At 49.4% G+C, this 14,316-nt stretch overlaps 1 protein-coding gene across 2 annotated transcripts in view; it reads right to left on the bottom strand.

Moving 5' to 3' along the window:
• HOMER2 (homer scaffold protein 2) overlaps positions 1 to 12,829 on the bottom strand; it is a 101,690-nt gene extending 88,861 nt beyond the window's left edge. For both annotated transcript variants that reach the window (XM_021664956.2, XM_021664957.2), the window contains exon 1: positions 12,634 to 12,829. In XM_021664956.2, the coding sequence (XP_021520631.2) occupies positions 12,634 to 12,638 (5 nt within the window). In that variant the 5' untranslated portion in view covers positions 12,639 to 12,829. The remainder of the gene's footprint in view (positions 1 to 12,633) is intronic.
• Positions 12,830 to 14,316: the final 1,487 nt, after the last annotated feature.

The following is a 14,316-nucleotide window of genomic DNA, read 5'->3' as shown; positions in this document are numbered from 1 at the left end:
TCCAGAAAGTGCATCTTAAGAACAAGAATTCTGGCCAGGCATGATGGCTCACGCCTGTAATCCCAGTACTTTGGGAGAACAAAGTGGGTGGATCACCTGAGGCTAGGAGTTCACGACCAGCCTGACCAACATGGCTAAAGCCCATCTCTACTAAAAATACAAAAAAATTTAGCCAGGTGTGTGGTGGTGCATACCTGTAGTCCCAGCTATTTAGGAGGCTGAGGCAGGAGGATCACTTGAACCTGGGAGGTGGAGGTTGCAGTGAGCTGAGATTGCACCACTGCACAGCAGCCTGGGCGATAGAGCAAGACTCTTTCTCAAAAAAAAAAAAAAAAAAAAAAGAACATGAATTTTGCTCTGAAATAGGCTCAAGCTTGGTTTCCAACTCTGCCATGTACTGACTGACAGCTTTGGTAGGTTACTGAATCTCTTAAGTCCAGTTTCTTCAACTATGAAAATGGGGAGGCTGTTGTAAGAGTTAAATGAGATATTGCATAGACAGTACTCTGCACAGTGACTAGAGTTAAATGAGATATTGCATAGAAGTACTCTGCACAGTGACTAGAGTTAAATGAGATATTGCATAGAAGTACTCTGCACAGTGACTAGAGTTAAATGAGATATTGCATAGACAGTACTCTGCACAGTGACTAGAGTTAAATGAGATATTGCATAGACAGTACTCTGCACAGTGACTCCAACCTACCAGGTTCTCATTAAATGATAGCTTGTGTCCTCATTTAGCAACTATATATGAAGGAACTGCAAGGCAGCAGGAGGATTGCTCCGGAGATCAAGACCAGCCTGGGCAACAGAGTACAACCCTATCTCTACAAAACATAAACAATTAGCTGGCCATGGTGGCATGTGCCTGTGGCCCCAGCTACTCAGGAGGTTGAGGTGGGAGGATCACTTGTGCCCGGAGGTTGAGGCTGCAGTGAGCTGTGATTACACTGCATTGGAGTGCACTCCCTGAGTGACAGAGCAAGACCCTGTCTCAAAAGAAAAAAAACTAAACTAAGTCTCATCCCCAGTGAGGAGTCTGGAATCTTCCATATGTTTTTCTCTTTTGCCACATTACATACAATCCTAGAAGCTGCCTCAGATCCATGACAGAGCAAGGCAAGGTTTGCATTATATAAATCTGCCATATCAGCTTTCTCTCTCCATCCCTTCAGTTCTCAACATTTCTTGCCTTGCATGTGGCCAGTTCCTATGAGGTCTCTTTCCTTCCGATCTCCATACTGCCCCTCCTTACTATCTCTAAAATAATTTTCCTAGCTCAGTATGGTGGCTCACACCTGTAATCCCAGCACTTTGGGAGGCCGAGGCAGGCAGATCACTTGAGGTCAGGAGTTGAAGACCAGCCTGGCCAACATGGTAAAACCCCGTCTCTACTAAAAATATAAAAATTAGCCAGGTGTGGTGGTGAACACCTGTAATCCCAGCTACTCGGGAGGCTGAGGCACAAGAATCGCTTGAACCAGGAGGCAGAGGCTGCAGTGAGCCGAGATTACACCACTGCACTCTAGCCTGGGTGACAGAATAAGATTCTGTCTCAAAAAAAAAAAAAAATTTCCCTAAAACAAGCCTTCTTCTTCTTTTCAAAACTGAAAATGTCCCCTTATTGCCTACAGACTGAAGTCCATACAGTATAGTGCATGCCTGCCTCCCGCCCCAAGTCACCTCTTCCTCTCCAAGCCCACTGCCTGATGCCCAGGTCAGGCCTCATTCTTCGACACCAGGACAAGCTGCTCCCCTGACCTCCAGCCTCACCTATGGCTGGCTCCCTGCCACTCACAGGATCAAGTCCCAACACCTTGGCCCAAAGGTCTCGTCGTGCCGATACCTTCCGAAACCCTTCTCCACATTCGCCTTCTGCTCCACATTCTTTTCCATCTCCGTGCCTCTTATTAACAGCTAACGTGTATCAACATTTGTGTTTCATGCAATCCTTACAGTAACTCTACAACATTAGTGTAACATTATTATTATTCCCATTATACAGATGAAGAAATGGAAGCTCAAGGAAGGTCAGTACCTTGGTCCGGTCACACAGGCAGTGAATGACCAGGCAAAGACTGAGTCCAAGGTCCCTGTTCTTGATCTCCATACTTCACTACTTCCCTCGGGGAACACTCTCCACCTAAATGCTCTGTTCCTCACTTTGTCTGCCTGAGAAACCCCTCTTTATCCTTCAAGACTTAACTTGGACGTCACCTCCTTCAGGAAGTCTTCTCTAACTTCTTACAGAGTTAAGCATTTATCCATGTTCATATTTCAATAACAGGCTCATCTCACTGCCCTAGTTACCTGCTCACCAGCCATCTCCCTCAGGAAGGCAGGGACTCCGTCCTATGACCTGTCTTCTTGGTGTCTAGCCCAGAGAAGGTACTCAACATTCAAGTGATGGTCATTGGCCAAAGGATCAGGAAAGGTAAAAGAGCTGACAAACAGATGAAGGGTGGTCAGAAGGGAATTCAGATCCATGTGAGTGGGGATGGGAGTCCAGAGACGTACAGAGACCCTGAACTACTGACCAGTCCACATGGCCCCGGTACAACACCCCCCAGTGCCCATCCACTGGGCAGTGTCTGCTTGATGTCCAACTCCTCCACTAGCCTGTGGGCATCCCAGAGCCAGCACCCATGACAGCGCCTGACACAGGGGGATCACTGTTTGTTGAATGAATGGGTGAATGTATACACAAATAATCAATGAAGGGTTCCCTGACGGCAACACAAATCCCTAGTCTGATGCCACAATGGGGAGAAACCCCTTTGCTTTTGTCCACACTTGCGCCTCCCTATAAAAGCGAATGGTTGGCAGACTGTTTTGTTGTTGTTGATGATGTCCATGGGTCAGCTCACTCTCCTGGCCTTCCCGATGCTCTGGCTGGTGACATTCCTCCACCCACGCCACCTGAGAGGCTTAGCGATATGAGGCGACATTTCACAGGGCAAGCCTCAGACTGCCTGAGTCACCTGATGACGGGGAGCCAACTGTGGCACTGCTCAGGACTGGCAGCAAAGTGACTGGGTAGTCTCGAAGGCAGCTGCACAGGGTGGCTGAAGACTCAGAGAGTGCCCGAGGGGATTACAGGATGAGGGGATGGAACCACATGTCATCCCCAACCACCTCACTCTAGAGGGTGCACAAAGGGCCAACCTCCCACCCAAAGAAGACATGAGGGCCGTGGTAATGATAATGGTAATAAACTTGGCCGCCATTTATTGAGTACTTATGTGTCTGGCACTGTGCTAAATGCTTTACACACGTTTTCTATTTAATCACCTCAACCATTTAATAGATGAAGACAGTGAAGCCTAGAGAGATAAACTATCTCATCTAAGCTCACACACCCAGTGAGGGTTAGGAGGGCCGGGGCTTGAGCTGTATGTGTTTAACCATCCTTCCCAGCCCCCACAGCCAGTGGCGCTCCATGACAACGTACTCTCTACTGAGACGGCTGAGCCTCCCCTGAGTGTACGCTCAGTCCACTTGGAGGAGTTAAAGAGCTCTTCCTCATACCAAGTGAGCTGAAATATGACTTGATGCCACCTCCACTGGGAGCTCCTTTGCCTGCTCTCTGGAGCATCGAGGAACAGGCTCCATTCCTCCTCCCCAGGAGGACCCTCTCCGTCACCAGCTCCCACAGGACACAACCCAAAACAACTCTCCTTTTTCCCCCTTTATCTAAAAACTCCAATTAAAAGCTTTCCCAATTAAAGATCCCAAAAGGATCCAATGCCCAGGCAGTGGGGTCTGCAACATTCCTCACTCATCAGGTTCCTGTGGATACCGCCCACCCCATAACCAACAGATGAGGTTACCCCCAGAGCAAAAGGAAGGCTAAAGGCAGATTGGGCTCGGCCTGCCCCTCACTGGTGATCTGGACAGAGATTTCCCCAGGCAGGGCAAAGAGAGGGGCCTCCTGGAGCCCCTGCAAAGCTGGGAGCTGCCCTCACTGTGGCCCTCCTTTGACTGGGGGCCACTTGTGTACTCAAGGGCTGTACCTGGTTGCAAAGCCTTATCCTAAGCTTGTCTGCACAGGGGTGGGGACTCTACCATCTCCATTTCCTCAGAGGAATAATAATAAGACTATCAAACAGGCTTATGAATAAAAATTTTTTTTAAAATCTCTCTAGTCTTTGACAAATGTCTAAATGTGTTCCCCACAAGCATATTTTTATTCTAACAAGCTAATTTGAAATATAATTTAAATAAATTCTACCAGAATGATACCATATGACTAACAGCACCCCAGTGGCAAAACTACTGGAATCTTCATCATGCATTCAGAGGCTCCCATCCTGCCGCTCTTCCCACACGAAACGCACCCCACTAGGAAACTGGATCATGATGCCAGCTCTCACCTCCAAACCTATAAACACGACTTGGGGGCAGCCTGTGCGCGCAATACCTAGGAAGTGCAGACACGTAACAAGCAGTGCTTAAAACACCAGTGGATCAAAACCAATGCAAATTAGAAGCTTTTTGCCCCAATGCCTCACAATGCTTCTTTTTGCTCAATTTATTTTCACCCCGGGGGAAAAAAAACAAAGTCTAACTCTCAAGATCTATAAAGTCAGGACTTGGTATACCACAGATTTCTAACATTCAGAAAAAATGCCTCTTCTCTATTGTAAATATGCTATTTGGCTGCTGTTCACGTTTGACAAAGGTGAAGAAAGTTTTTCTTGTCAAACAGAAAAGGGGTCCCTGCCTTCAGCCCCACCCCGTGCACCAAAGGGAAGTTCTTTTTCCAAAGGTTCTAGATGTCTGTGCAGGCTGTGGTGATATTTCAGTAGATTTGCCCCGGGTGTATTATTTAAATTTTTTTTTTTTAATTTGCCTTCCTACTAAAGCAGGAAATACAATGTCGTTCCTTCTGTATACATCCCTGCCAACCTGCTCACTGGGGAAATTCTCTTTGAAGGAGGGTGTGTGATATATACTAGACAAAGAGCCTCTGAAGCAGAAGGGGTCTTCAAGATATGGGCATGGGTGCTTTCTGCTTGCAAAGAACCTTCTCATCCAAGTCTTAAAGCAGAATTACTCTGCCCTGATATTTCCAAACCAGGAGAAACAATTTGAGCAGCTGGGTCTCGGTCCACCAACCACCCTTAGCAACAACGACGAATCCTTGATGTTCTTACCAAGATTCACTAAGGAGCAGTGACTCACCCAAATTACACAGGCATTGTAAATTACCCAACATTAATTATGATCTCGGTCTCCTCTACCATTTCTTTCCTTCAGTAATTCATTTAAAGCAAACAACTGCTTTAAGAAATTGTTAAAATGTCTTTAAAAAAAAAAAAAAGCCTGTCTTGTTCCAGAAAGGATTTAAATAGGTTTACAAAGATGTATAAGATTTAGCAAAATGACAAATTAGAAGTAGGTGTGGATTTAAATGATGAGGTATTTTTATAGTTATTGGCATGGAAAGATGTCCACTCAAGATATTTTAAGTTGGAAAAATTATGTTACAAAACAGATGTATAAAATGATTGCATTTTGTTAAAAATAGACTTGCTCTATGTAGATATACATCTAGACACACACAGACATATATACGTGGAAAAAAGTACAAAGGCAGACATTGAATGTTGATGGAGGTTATCCCTAAGACGTGGGATGACAAGTAATTTTCACTTCCTTCTTTATGCTGTTATTTTTCAGTATAAACATGTAGTTTTTTTTTATAATTAGAAAAAAGCAAAGCTATTTTCCTTTTGTTAAAAAAAAAGTGGTAGATTAAAAAGGATAAAGACAAAACAAGGGTAGGGCCATCACACTCAGCCAGAAACACAGGTAACGGATGAGGTCTGCTAACTCTGCTAAGGGTCACCACACATTTAACTCTAAGTTCCTCAGGAGCCATTCCAGAAAAGAAACCTAATAATTTTCACAAATCACTGAGTCTATTAGACAAAAACAAACCATGCGCTCTGCTCAGGGTCCTCCTTCAGGGGACTCTGTGCAAGCCGCAAATGTGCCTTTACTCTTTCCTAACAACCGTTGGGCCAGAAACTTCAGGGCCGTTTCCAACAAGAATGATGGCATCTTCCCAAAGTAAAAGTCAATCCAAAGATTTGTCAGGCCATTGCTACCTCCCTGACTTCTTCACCTTCGTGCTCGGCTCACTCTGCTCCAGCCACACTAGCTTCCTTATTATTTCTTGAACAAGCCAGGGATGCTCCTGCCTCAGGGCCTTTGCACCTGCTGTTCACACTATTCACACTGAATACAGTATTCACACTATTCACACTGCCAGGAATACTTCCCTCATGGCTCATTCTCCTCCTTCTTTCAGCTCTTTAATGTCTCCTTCTCGGTGAAGTCTCCTCCTGGATCCCCATCTAAAATCTCGATCCTACTGCAACATCCTCTAGCCCCCTTCCTTATCCTTTATTGCTATCTGATAAACTGTGTATTTTAGTAAAACAACAACAAAGAAAGTCGACCCAAAGAGAATATTCATTCATGCCTATTTACACATTCATTCAGTATCTACTTAGTGCCTACTCTATTCCAAATTCTGTGTATTTTTCCAGTTGAGACACTAAGGGGGATGATTGTGCAACCATCAGTGCACCACACCATCTGTCCCGCCAACAATGCACCACACCATCTGTCCCCCCAACAATGCACCACACCATCTGTCCCCCCAACAATGCACCACACCATCTGTCCCCCCAACAATGTACCACACCACTGTCCCCCCAACAATGCACCACACCATCTGTCCCCCCAACAATGCACCACACCATCTGTCCCCCCAACAATGCACCACACCATCTGTCCCCCCAACAATGTACCACACCACTGTCCCCCCAACAATGCACCACACCATCTGTCCCCCCAACAATGCACCACACCATCTGTCCCCCCAACAATGCACCACACCATCTGTCCCCCAACAATGCACACCATCTGTCCCCCCAACAATGTACCACACCATCTGTCCCCCCAACAATGCATCACACCATCTGTTCCCCCAACAATGTACCACAGCATCTTTCCTCAATTCCCCAAATGGAGGGGCACCCCTCCACCACCACCTCTGACGCCCAATGGACCGTAACCCTGTGTTTACCCTCACAGCATTTCGCATAGAAAGCGGGTGCTTGTGTGCGTAGCTTATCTCCCTTTCTAAAACACAAACTCCACAAGGGCAGGAACTAACTAGCGGGTCTGCTCATCTCAGATCCCCACAGCACTCACCAACGGCCTTACCAATGTAGTGACTGAATGAACATTAGAAAGTGAAGTTTAAGGCCGGGCGCGGTGGCTCAAGCCTGTAATCCCAGCACTTTGGGAGGCCGAGGCGGGTGGATCATGAGGTCAAGAAATCGAGACCATCCTGGTCAACGTGGTGAAACCCTGTCTCTACTAATACAAAAAAAAAAATTAGCTGGGCATGGTGGCGCGTGCCTGTAATCCCAGCTACTCAGGAGGCTGAGGCAGGAGAATTGTCTGAACCCAGGAGGCGGAGGTCGCAGTGAGCTGAGATCGCGCCATTGCACTCCAGCCTGGGTAACAAGAGCGAAACTCCGTCTCGAAAAAAAAAAAAAAAAAAAAGAAAGTGAAGTTTAAAAAACCCACAGGACCAAGAGAAGACAAACTCACCTCAACATATCTGAGTAGTCAACTCAAACCCCTAAGAACAGCCCTGTAATTTATTGGAACTACAGAGTCTGGTGTGATTCAGGAGGAATGGAAAATTAAAGAACGAACGGACGAACATCAAAAGAAAGTTAACCGGTACAGAGTACCAAAGCAGTCCGAGGTGTTAGATAACCACGACTGTGGCATCCGCACGTCGCAAGGTAATCTTGGCTGAACGAAATAAAGGAGTGTCAAATGAAGCCAAACGGTAATACAGTAGGTCTCATTTGTAAACACTGACAAAATCGGCTAAAAGTCACAACAGCAGACAAGCCGGCTTTTCTGATGGCCTTTTGCAGGAGAGTAAAAAGGTAATTTACAACCCCAGTACTCAAATGAGAGCAGACAGCCCGAAAATTAACCCATGTCACGATACAAGCTCAATGGCTTGCCTTAGTGTTAAAAGAAAACTGCATCCGAAGGTGATCTCTTTCTCTTTTGGCCCTTGCAACTCCCAATTAAGCAAGCAATGTAAGAGTTAACCCAAAAGATATCGCAACTTCCAGGCCAGCATCCAAGCAAGGCTGCCCACAACACTCAAGCATTAACTCCGTCAAAAATTATTTACTGGAGGCCTATTTGGTGCCAGCCATTGTGCTAGGTGTTGGAATACACTGGTGAAAAAGATAAGGCCTATCCTTTTGGGATGCTATTGAAGACAGATTATAAAGAAGTAAGTAACACCTGCATGCTTACTGGCATGCTGTGGAGAGCAATTACAGGAAACAAAGGCAGGACTGGGGCCCAGCACTTTGGGAGGCTGAGGTGGGCAGATCACTTGAGGTCAGGAGTTCAAGACCAGCCAGGTCAACAGGGCAAAATCCTGTCTCTACTAAAAATACAAAAAATTAGCTGAGCATGATGGCACATGCCTATAATCCAAGCTACTCAGGAAGCTGAGGCATGAGAATCGCTTGAACCCAGGAGGCAAAGGTTGCAGTGAGCAGAGATTGTGCCACTGCACACCAGCCTGGGTGACAGAGGGAGACTCTGTCTCAAAAAAAAAAGTGGGGTTGGGTTAAAGAGTTGTGGAGGTGGGTGCTGTAGACAGGATGGCAGGAAAGACCCTCAACAGGTGACCCTGAGGCTGAAGTCTGAAGGGAAAGAGGAAGGTAAGCGAATTCCAGGTAGAGGAGCAGCAAGTGCAAGGCTCAGAGGTAGGGCAAGAAAAGGAAAGGAGATGTGTGTTAGCAGAACACAGGAAGCGACACAGCAGCACGGCGTGCGGAGCGGGGGCAGCGCCCAGGCAGCGGGAGGTATGTAAAAAGGGGAGTGGCACGATCTGACTTGTGCTTTTAAAAGCTGGTCACCTAGGCTCCTGTGTGAAAAATGGACTGCAGACAACCCAGAGTGCTGGGGGGCCTGTTAGGAAGGAGCGATGGTGGCCAGGACTAGAGTGGGAACTATGGCTATGGGGCAAAATGAATGCACCCCAGATAGATCCTGCAAGTAGAATGCACAGGACAAACTGATAGCCTGCATGTAAGGGGTGGACAAGAGGACTCAAGGATGACTCTTGGCAAATGAGTGCATGGTAGGGCCACTGACTGGGGAAGATGGAGGGCAGGTGAGAGCTGGAAGGCATATCAAGAGCTCCACGTACGGATGAGAGTCAGAAGCCCCAAGAAAGATCTGAGTTAGCAATTAAAACGTGGGCATCATAGGCATATAGGTGGATTTGAAGCCACGGGAGGGTGGGGAAGAGTTGGGGGTGGGACAGTATTACCTAGGAAGACAGTGTGGACAGAGAAAGGAACCAGGACCAGCTCCTGGACAACCCCATGATTAGGAGTAAGAAGAAAAGCAGGAAACAGGGAAACCAGAGGAGCTGAGAGGGGTGTTGTTTTGAGGAGAGGGAGTGGTCATTTGCGAGGAATGCTCCTGAGACAGAGGTAAAGCGAGATGAGGCAGAGATGTGGCAATGCCGTGGCCACCCATGACCTTGGCAGTTTTCATGCAGAGGTGAGGCAGAAGCCAGACTGTGGAGTATGAAGAGTGAACAAATAGCAGGAGAAAGTGAATGGAGTCAGTGGGTTTGGATGTATATTTTGAGGTGTTTTCAGGTGAAGAAGAACAAAGAAGTAAAACGGAAGCAGGAGAGGGATGCAGGAGGGAGGGAGAGCTCCTTTTCAACACAGGAGAAACTAAAGCTATGCTAGCCAATATGGCGGCCACTGGCTACATGTGGCTATTTAAATTAAGATTAAGTTAAAAATTCAGGTCCTCAGTCTCAACAGCTACATTTCAAGTGTCCAACAGCCACATGTGCCGGTGGCTGCCATGCAGATACAAGACATTTCCAGCAGTGCAGAAGGCTCTGTTGGACAGATGTATGCTCCTGTACTGATGGAGAAGACCCTGGAGAGAAAGGTGGTTATGAAGGAGAGACAATCTCTGAAAAGATAGGAAGAGGAAGGGATGGAGTGGAGGCTACCGCAGAAGGAGAGGCCCTTAGTAAGAAGAGGTGAGGGACTGGCCATCCAGCACAGCAGGCAGGTAGGAAAAGGCAGCACCAGCTGCATACTAGACTAGGCAGTGGCGAAATGAAGATGTTCCCTTGGTCAGAGGGCCTTATTTTGTCAATCAAAAGGGAAGCCGGGGTGTGCATAGGAAGGGGAGAGGTCTGGAAAGGCGAACAGGTATGAAATAGTTGCCTTAGGGAGTAAGAACACAAACTCACTGGAGAGACCACACTCAACGCAGAACACTTCACAGAAGAGAAGTAGGAAACGGCGGTGAAGGAGGAGCGTCTCAAGTGGGGAGGAGGCAAACTCAGATGGCTTTTTTTTTTCTTAAATCCTAGTTCTGTCTACAAAGCAGAGCCATGACAAAGCTGTAGGATCGCAGCAAGGTTTTCCACTAGCTGCCCTTTCAAGAACGTCTTCCCCTCCATCCTACACAACTCTCAGAAAGGATGACATTGGTTCTATTTTCAGTTAAACGGCTCCCTCCAGCCTCCTCTGTCTGAACTGCTTCCCCAGTCCTTAGCTGCATGTCAATTTACGACCATGGTTTGTATTCTCACATTAATTATAGAAGACATGGATCTATTAAAAATGGCAGATGTAGGTAGCAGTTACAAACTAGCCTTTACCGACGGGAAGTGAGTAATATATACATTTATTGCATGATGTTAAAATTACATGAAAGACATGTTCAGTGTTTAAACAAAATCCCCAAGCATCTCCTCCCTGCTTCTCCACAAACAAAAATTATTTTTTGACATTTTCTTTAAGGTTTTTTGAGTAAACATTTTCATTTCCACAGAGCTATTTGATCTCAACCACAGAATTTCAATATTTGTTTTTGATCACACAAGTATGGTGGGTTGGTTTTGTGTTGGCCGGGGGGAGGGAGGGCCAGAGAGAGAGTTAAAATTACCAGATCCCTTTTATCTTCCATCCTGAGACCTTACATTTGCCAACTCCCTTTCCCTGTACATTTTTTAAAAGTATGAAATCTGAGAACCTCAAAGGCTCCTACTGTTCAAAGATCAGCCTTTTCACAGTCCACTGAGGACTCACTGGAAACGTTACAGAAAAACGGCCTGCCAGCTTGGGTGCTGCGGGGTAAAATCACCCACAGTTGCTGTCCATGTGAAATCTCCTCGATGTAAGCAAACTTCTTCAGCCCTTGCTGCCCGCCTCACCCCCTTCTTTCTGTCCCCACCTCTGTCATATCCAGCTCATGCTGGCCCACAGCCCTCACACTTCCTTTCCTCAAAATTCCTCTTGGCCTGCCTCTGAGCCCCTCACACACTCTGCAGCTCCCATGGCTAAGGCTCACCGGGCAAAATGACTCCAGAAACTTACCTGGAGTGCAAGAAAGCCACCGACCAAGGGCGGCTGAGCCAGGCCACCAGGACAATCCTGCTCCTTCCACTGCACCCTTGCCTTCACAGGCCCCACCCATCCCAAACAGGAAAGCAAGATCTCTAGACCCTCTGAGAAGAAGCATTTGAGTCCTGGGAGGGGCTGTTGGAAGAATGCTGGGCACAGCAGCAAGGAACAGAGAGATTTAGGAACTCTGGTTCACTTGCCCACCTCCATGCCCACATGCCAGGCAGTGGCAGGCTAAGTGTCCCCCTGACATACAAATGCTCATCGGCCGCACAGCCTGGGGGAAGTCACCGAACTACTTTGGGCTTCGGTTTCCTCATCTGTAAAGTGGGCACAGTAAGTGTCCCCTGAATATGTACGGCAAACCATCAACGTGTGCCCAAATAGGGTGAGGACATGTAAGGAGTTATTGTGCTATTAGCACAGTGGCTCCCATACTCAGAGCCTACTGCTCAGAGAGACGCCGAGGGGGAAAGCAACCCTGCTTTTAAATTACTTTATATACTCAGAAGCATTAGTCACTTCGACAGCGTATTTCAACTTCCCTCCTGAGCATCTACTCAGTTGTTTCAAGGACTGAAGCTTCACCTAGGTTCCTTATAGACTTCCATCATCTTCGGCCATCTCAAAGCAGATCCAAAGTCCACTATTCCTACGCTGGAGGTTTATTATTATTTGATGTGTTCCCTTTCCAGGAAAACTTCGATTTCCATTTTGCTTGTAATAAATCCAAACGTGGAGAACGACAAACTGCTTCTGAGACTCACAAACACAGGCCCTGGAGTTGATTGCGCCCCGGGGCGAAGAGAACGCGGAATGGCCGAGGCAGGAGGCCGGCCAGGGCACCGGTCCCCGCCAGGTGCCCCCGCGCCCGGGCTGGCTGGGAGGGGAAGGGCCACGGGCTACTCGCCCAGGCCAGGGTGCCCCTGCCGGGTGTCCGCGCCCCGGCGGAGGGCGCGGATCGGGTGGCCCCAGACTCCCGGGGGCTGGCAGTGCGCTCGCTCCGGCTTGGGGAGACGGGGCCAGTCCGCCCCGGGGCTCCGAGCCCGAGGACGCGTGCCGCGGCCCCGCAGTCCCTCCGGAGGGGCGCGCGGAGCGCGCGCGGCGCGGGCTCACTCACCCCATCTCCGGCGCTGCTCCGGCGGCCGCTCCGACGGGGCCTCTGGCGCTCGCTCTCCGCCCGCTCGGCAGCCGCTCTCGGCGCGGCACATGCGGCGGCCCGTGCGCGCCCGGCTCAGCCCCGGCGCCGCTCCATTCCGCGGGGCTGCGCGGCCGCCACTGCTGCCGCTGTCGTTGCCGCCGCCGCCGCCAGGCGCGGGCGGGCGGGGGCTGGGCTGCCGCGGGCTGGGCGGCCGCGCTGGGGCGGCGCCCGCCCCGCCCTCTCCCCCCGCCCGCTCCCTCCGCCCGGCTCCTTACGTAACCTCGTGGCCCCCGGACCGCGGCGGCGAGCCAGGAGACTGGGGGCGCGGCAGTGTGAGCGCCGTCCCCCGCACCGCCGCGCTGTCGCCGATTTTCTCCCGGGCCACCCGGTCCTCCGTGGTGGCCCCGCGTCGGCGCGCCCCCGCCCCACGCCGACCCGGGGGCCTCGCGCAGTGCCACCAACATCCTGCCTGCTGGACTGAAAGTCCCACTGGCACCTGGTGGGGACTTTGGGGCTACCTTTACTTTGCAGATGGGGGAACCGAGGCCTGGGGAGGGTAAGCGATTTGCCCAAGGTCATACATTCAGATTAGAGTTCGTTCAGGTCGCCAGAAGCTGAGATGCGCATAGCTGTGCTCCTCCTTAAAGCCCACTTTCATCTTCCGCCCGTTGCCCCTCCGGTTAAGGTACCCGCCACCATGAAATTCTGGGAGCCAGAGTGGCAGGAAGGATCCTACAGCCTGCGGCAGGTGCTCTGGGCTCTTTGCTGGATAAAAATGGGATGAAGGCTCCCACCTGAAGGGCCACCAGTTTTAAGGAGGCTTCATCAAGCTTGCTTTTATCCTTAAATCAAGGGGAATTCGGATGACAAAAGTAGAACTTGAAGAAGACCAGGCTCTCTTAGTCCCCTTTCTACCTATCAGGTCCTGAGTCTCTACCAAAGGCTAGCACTGGGACTAACCTAACCTTCATCCCCACCCCCGGGCCTTGCACGGGATCATCTTCTGTTGAGAACACACTGCCCACATAAGCCTGGCATCTCAGGACAGTAAAAAAGTCAAGGGACAGGCCGGGCGCGGTGGCTCACGCCTGTAATCCCAGCACTTTGGAAGGCGGAGGTGGATGGATCATTTGAGGTCAGGAGTTTGCAACCAGGCTGGCCGACATGGTGAAACCCCATCTCTACTAAAAATACAAAAATTAGCTGGGAGTGGTGGCACGTACCTGTATTCCCAGCTACTCAGGAGGCTGAGGCAGGAGAATCGCTTGAACCTGGGAGGCAAAGGTTGCAGCATGCCAAGATCGTGCCACTGCACTCCAGCCTGGGCGACAGAGTGAGACTCTGTCTCAACAACAACAAAAAGTCAAGGGACAAGCAGATGGAGCACAGCCACCACCCTAACCCTGCCCTCACCTCTCTGGGGACCACAGCTGTCACCTAGCCTCCAACTCTCCTCACAGGGGCACCAGCCCCCTTCTCATCTGTGCTTCGCACCATAGTCAGTAATTCATAAGTACAAATCTGATCATGTCGCTCTGTAAAATCCTAATTGGCTTTCTTCCCACCGTTCTTGGGATGAAGCCCAAGATAATGAACACGGTCCTACAAGGCCCTGCCCGTCTGGCCTCCACTGCCCTTTCTAGCCTTTCCTCCTCCCACTCT

The sequence above is a fragment of the Aotus nancymaae genome, unplaced genomic scaffold (assembly GCF_030222135.1).
Source record: "Aotus nancymaae isolate 86718 unplaced genomic scaffold, 86718_ANA_hifiasm-v0.15.2.pri h1tg000064l_0, whole genome shotgun sequence".
Lineage (NCBI taxonomy): Eukaryota > Metazoa > Chordata > Mammalia > Primates > Aotidae > Aotus > Aotus nancymaae.
Note: the sequence above shows the minus strand (reverse complement) of the source record. Positions and strands in the feature narration are given on the sequence as shown.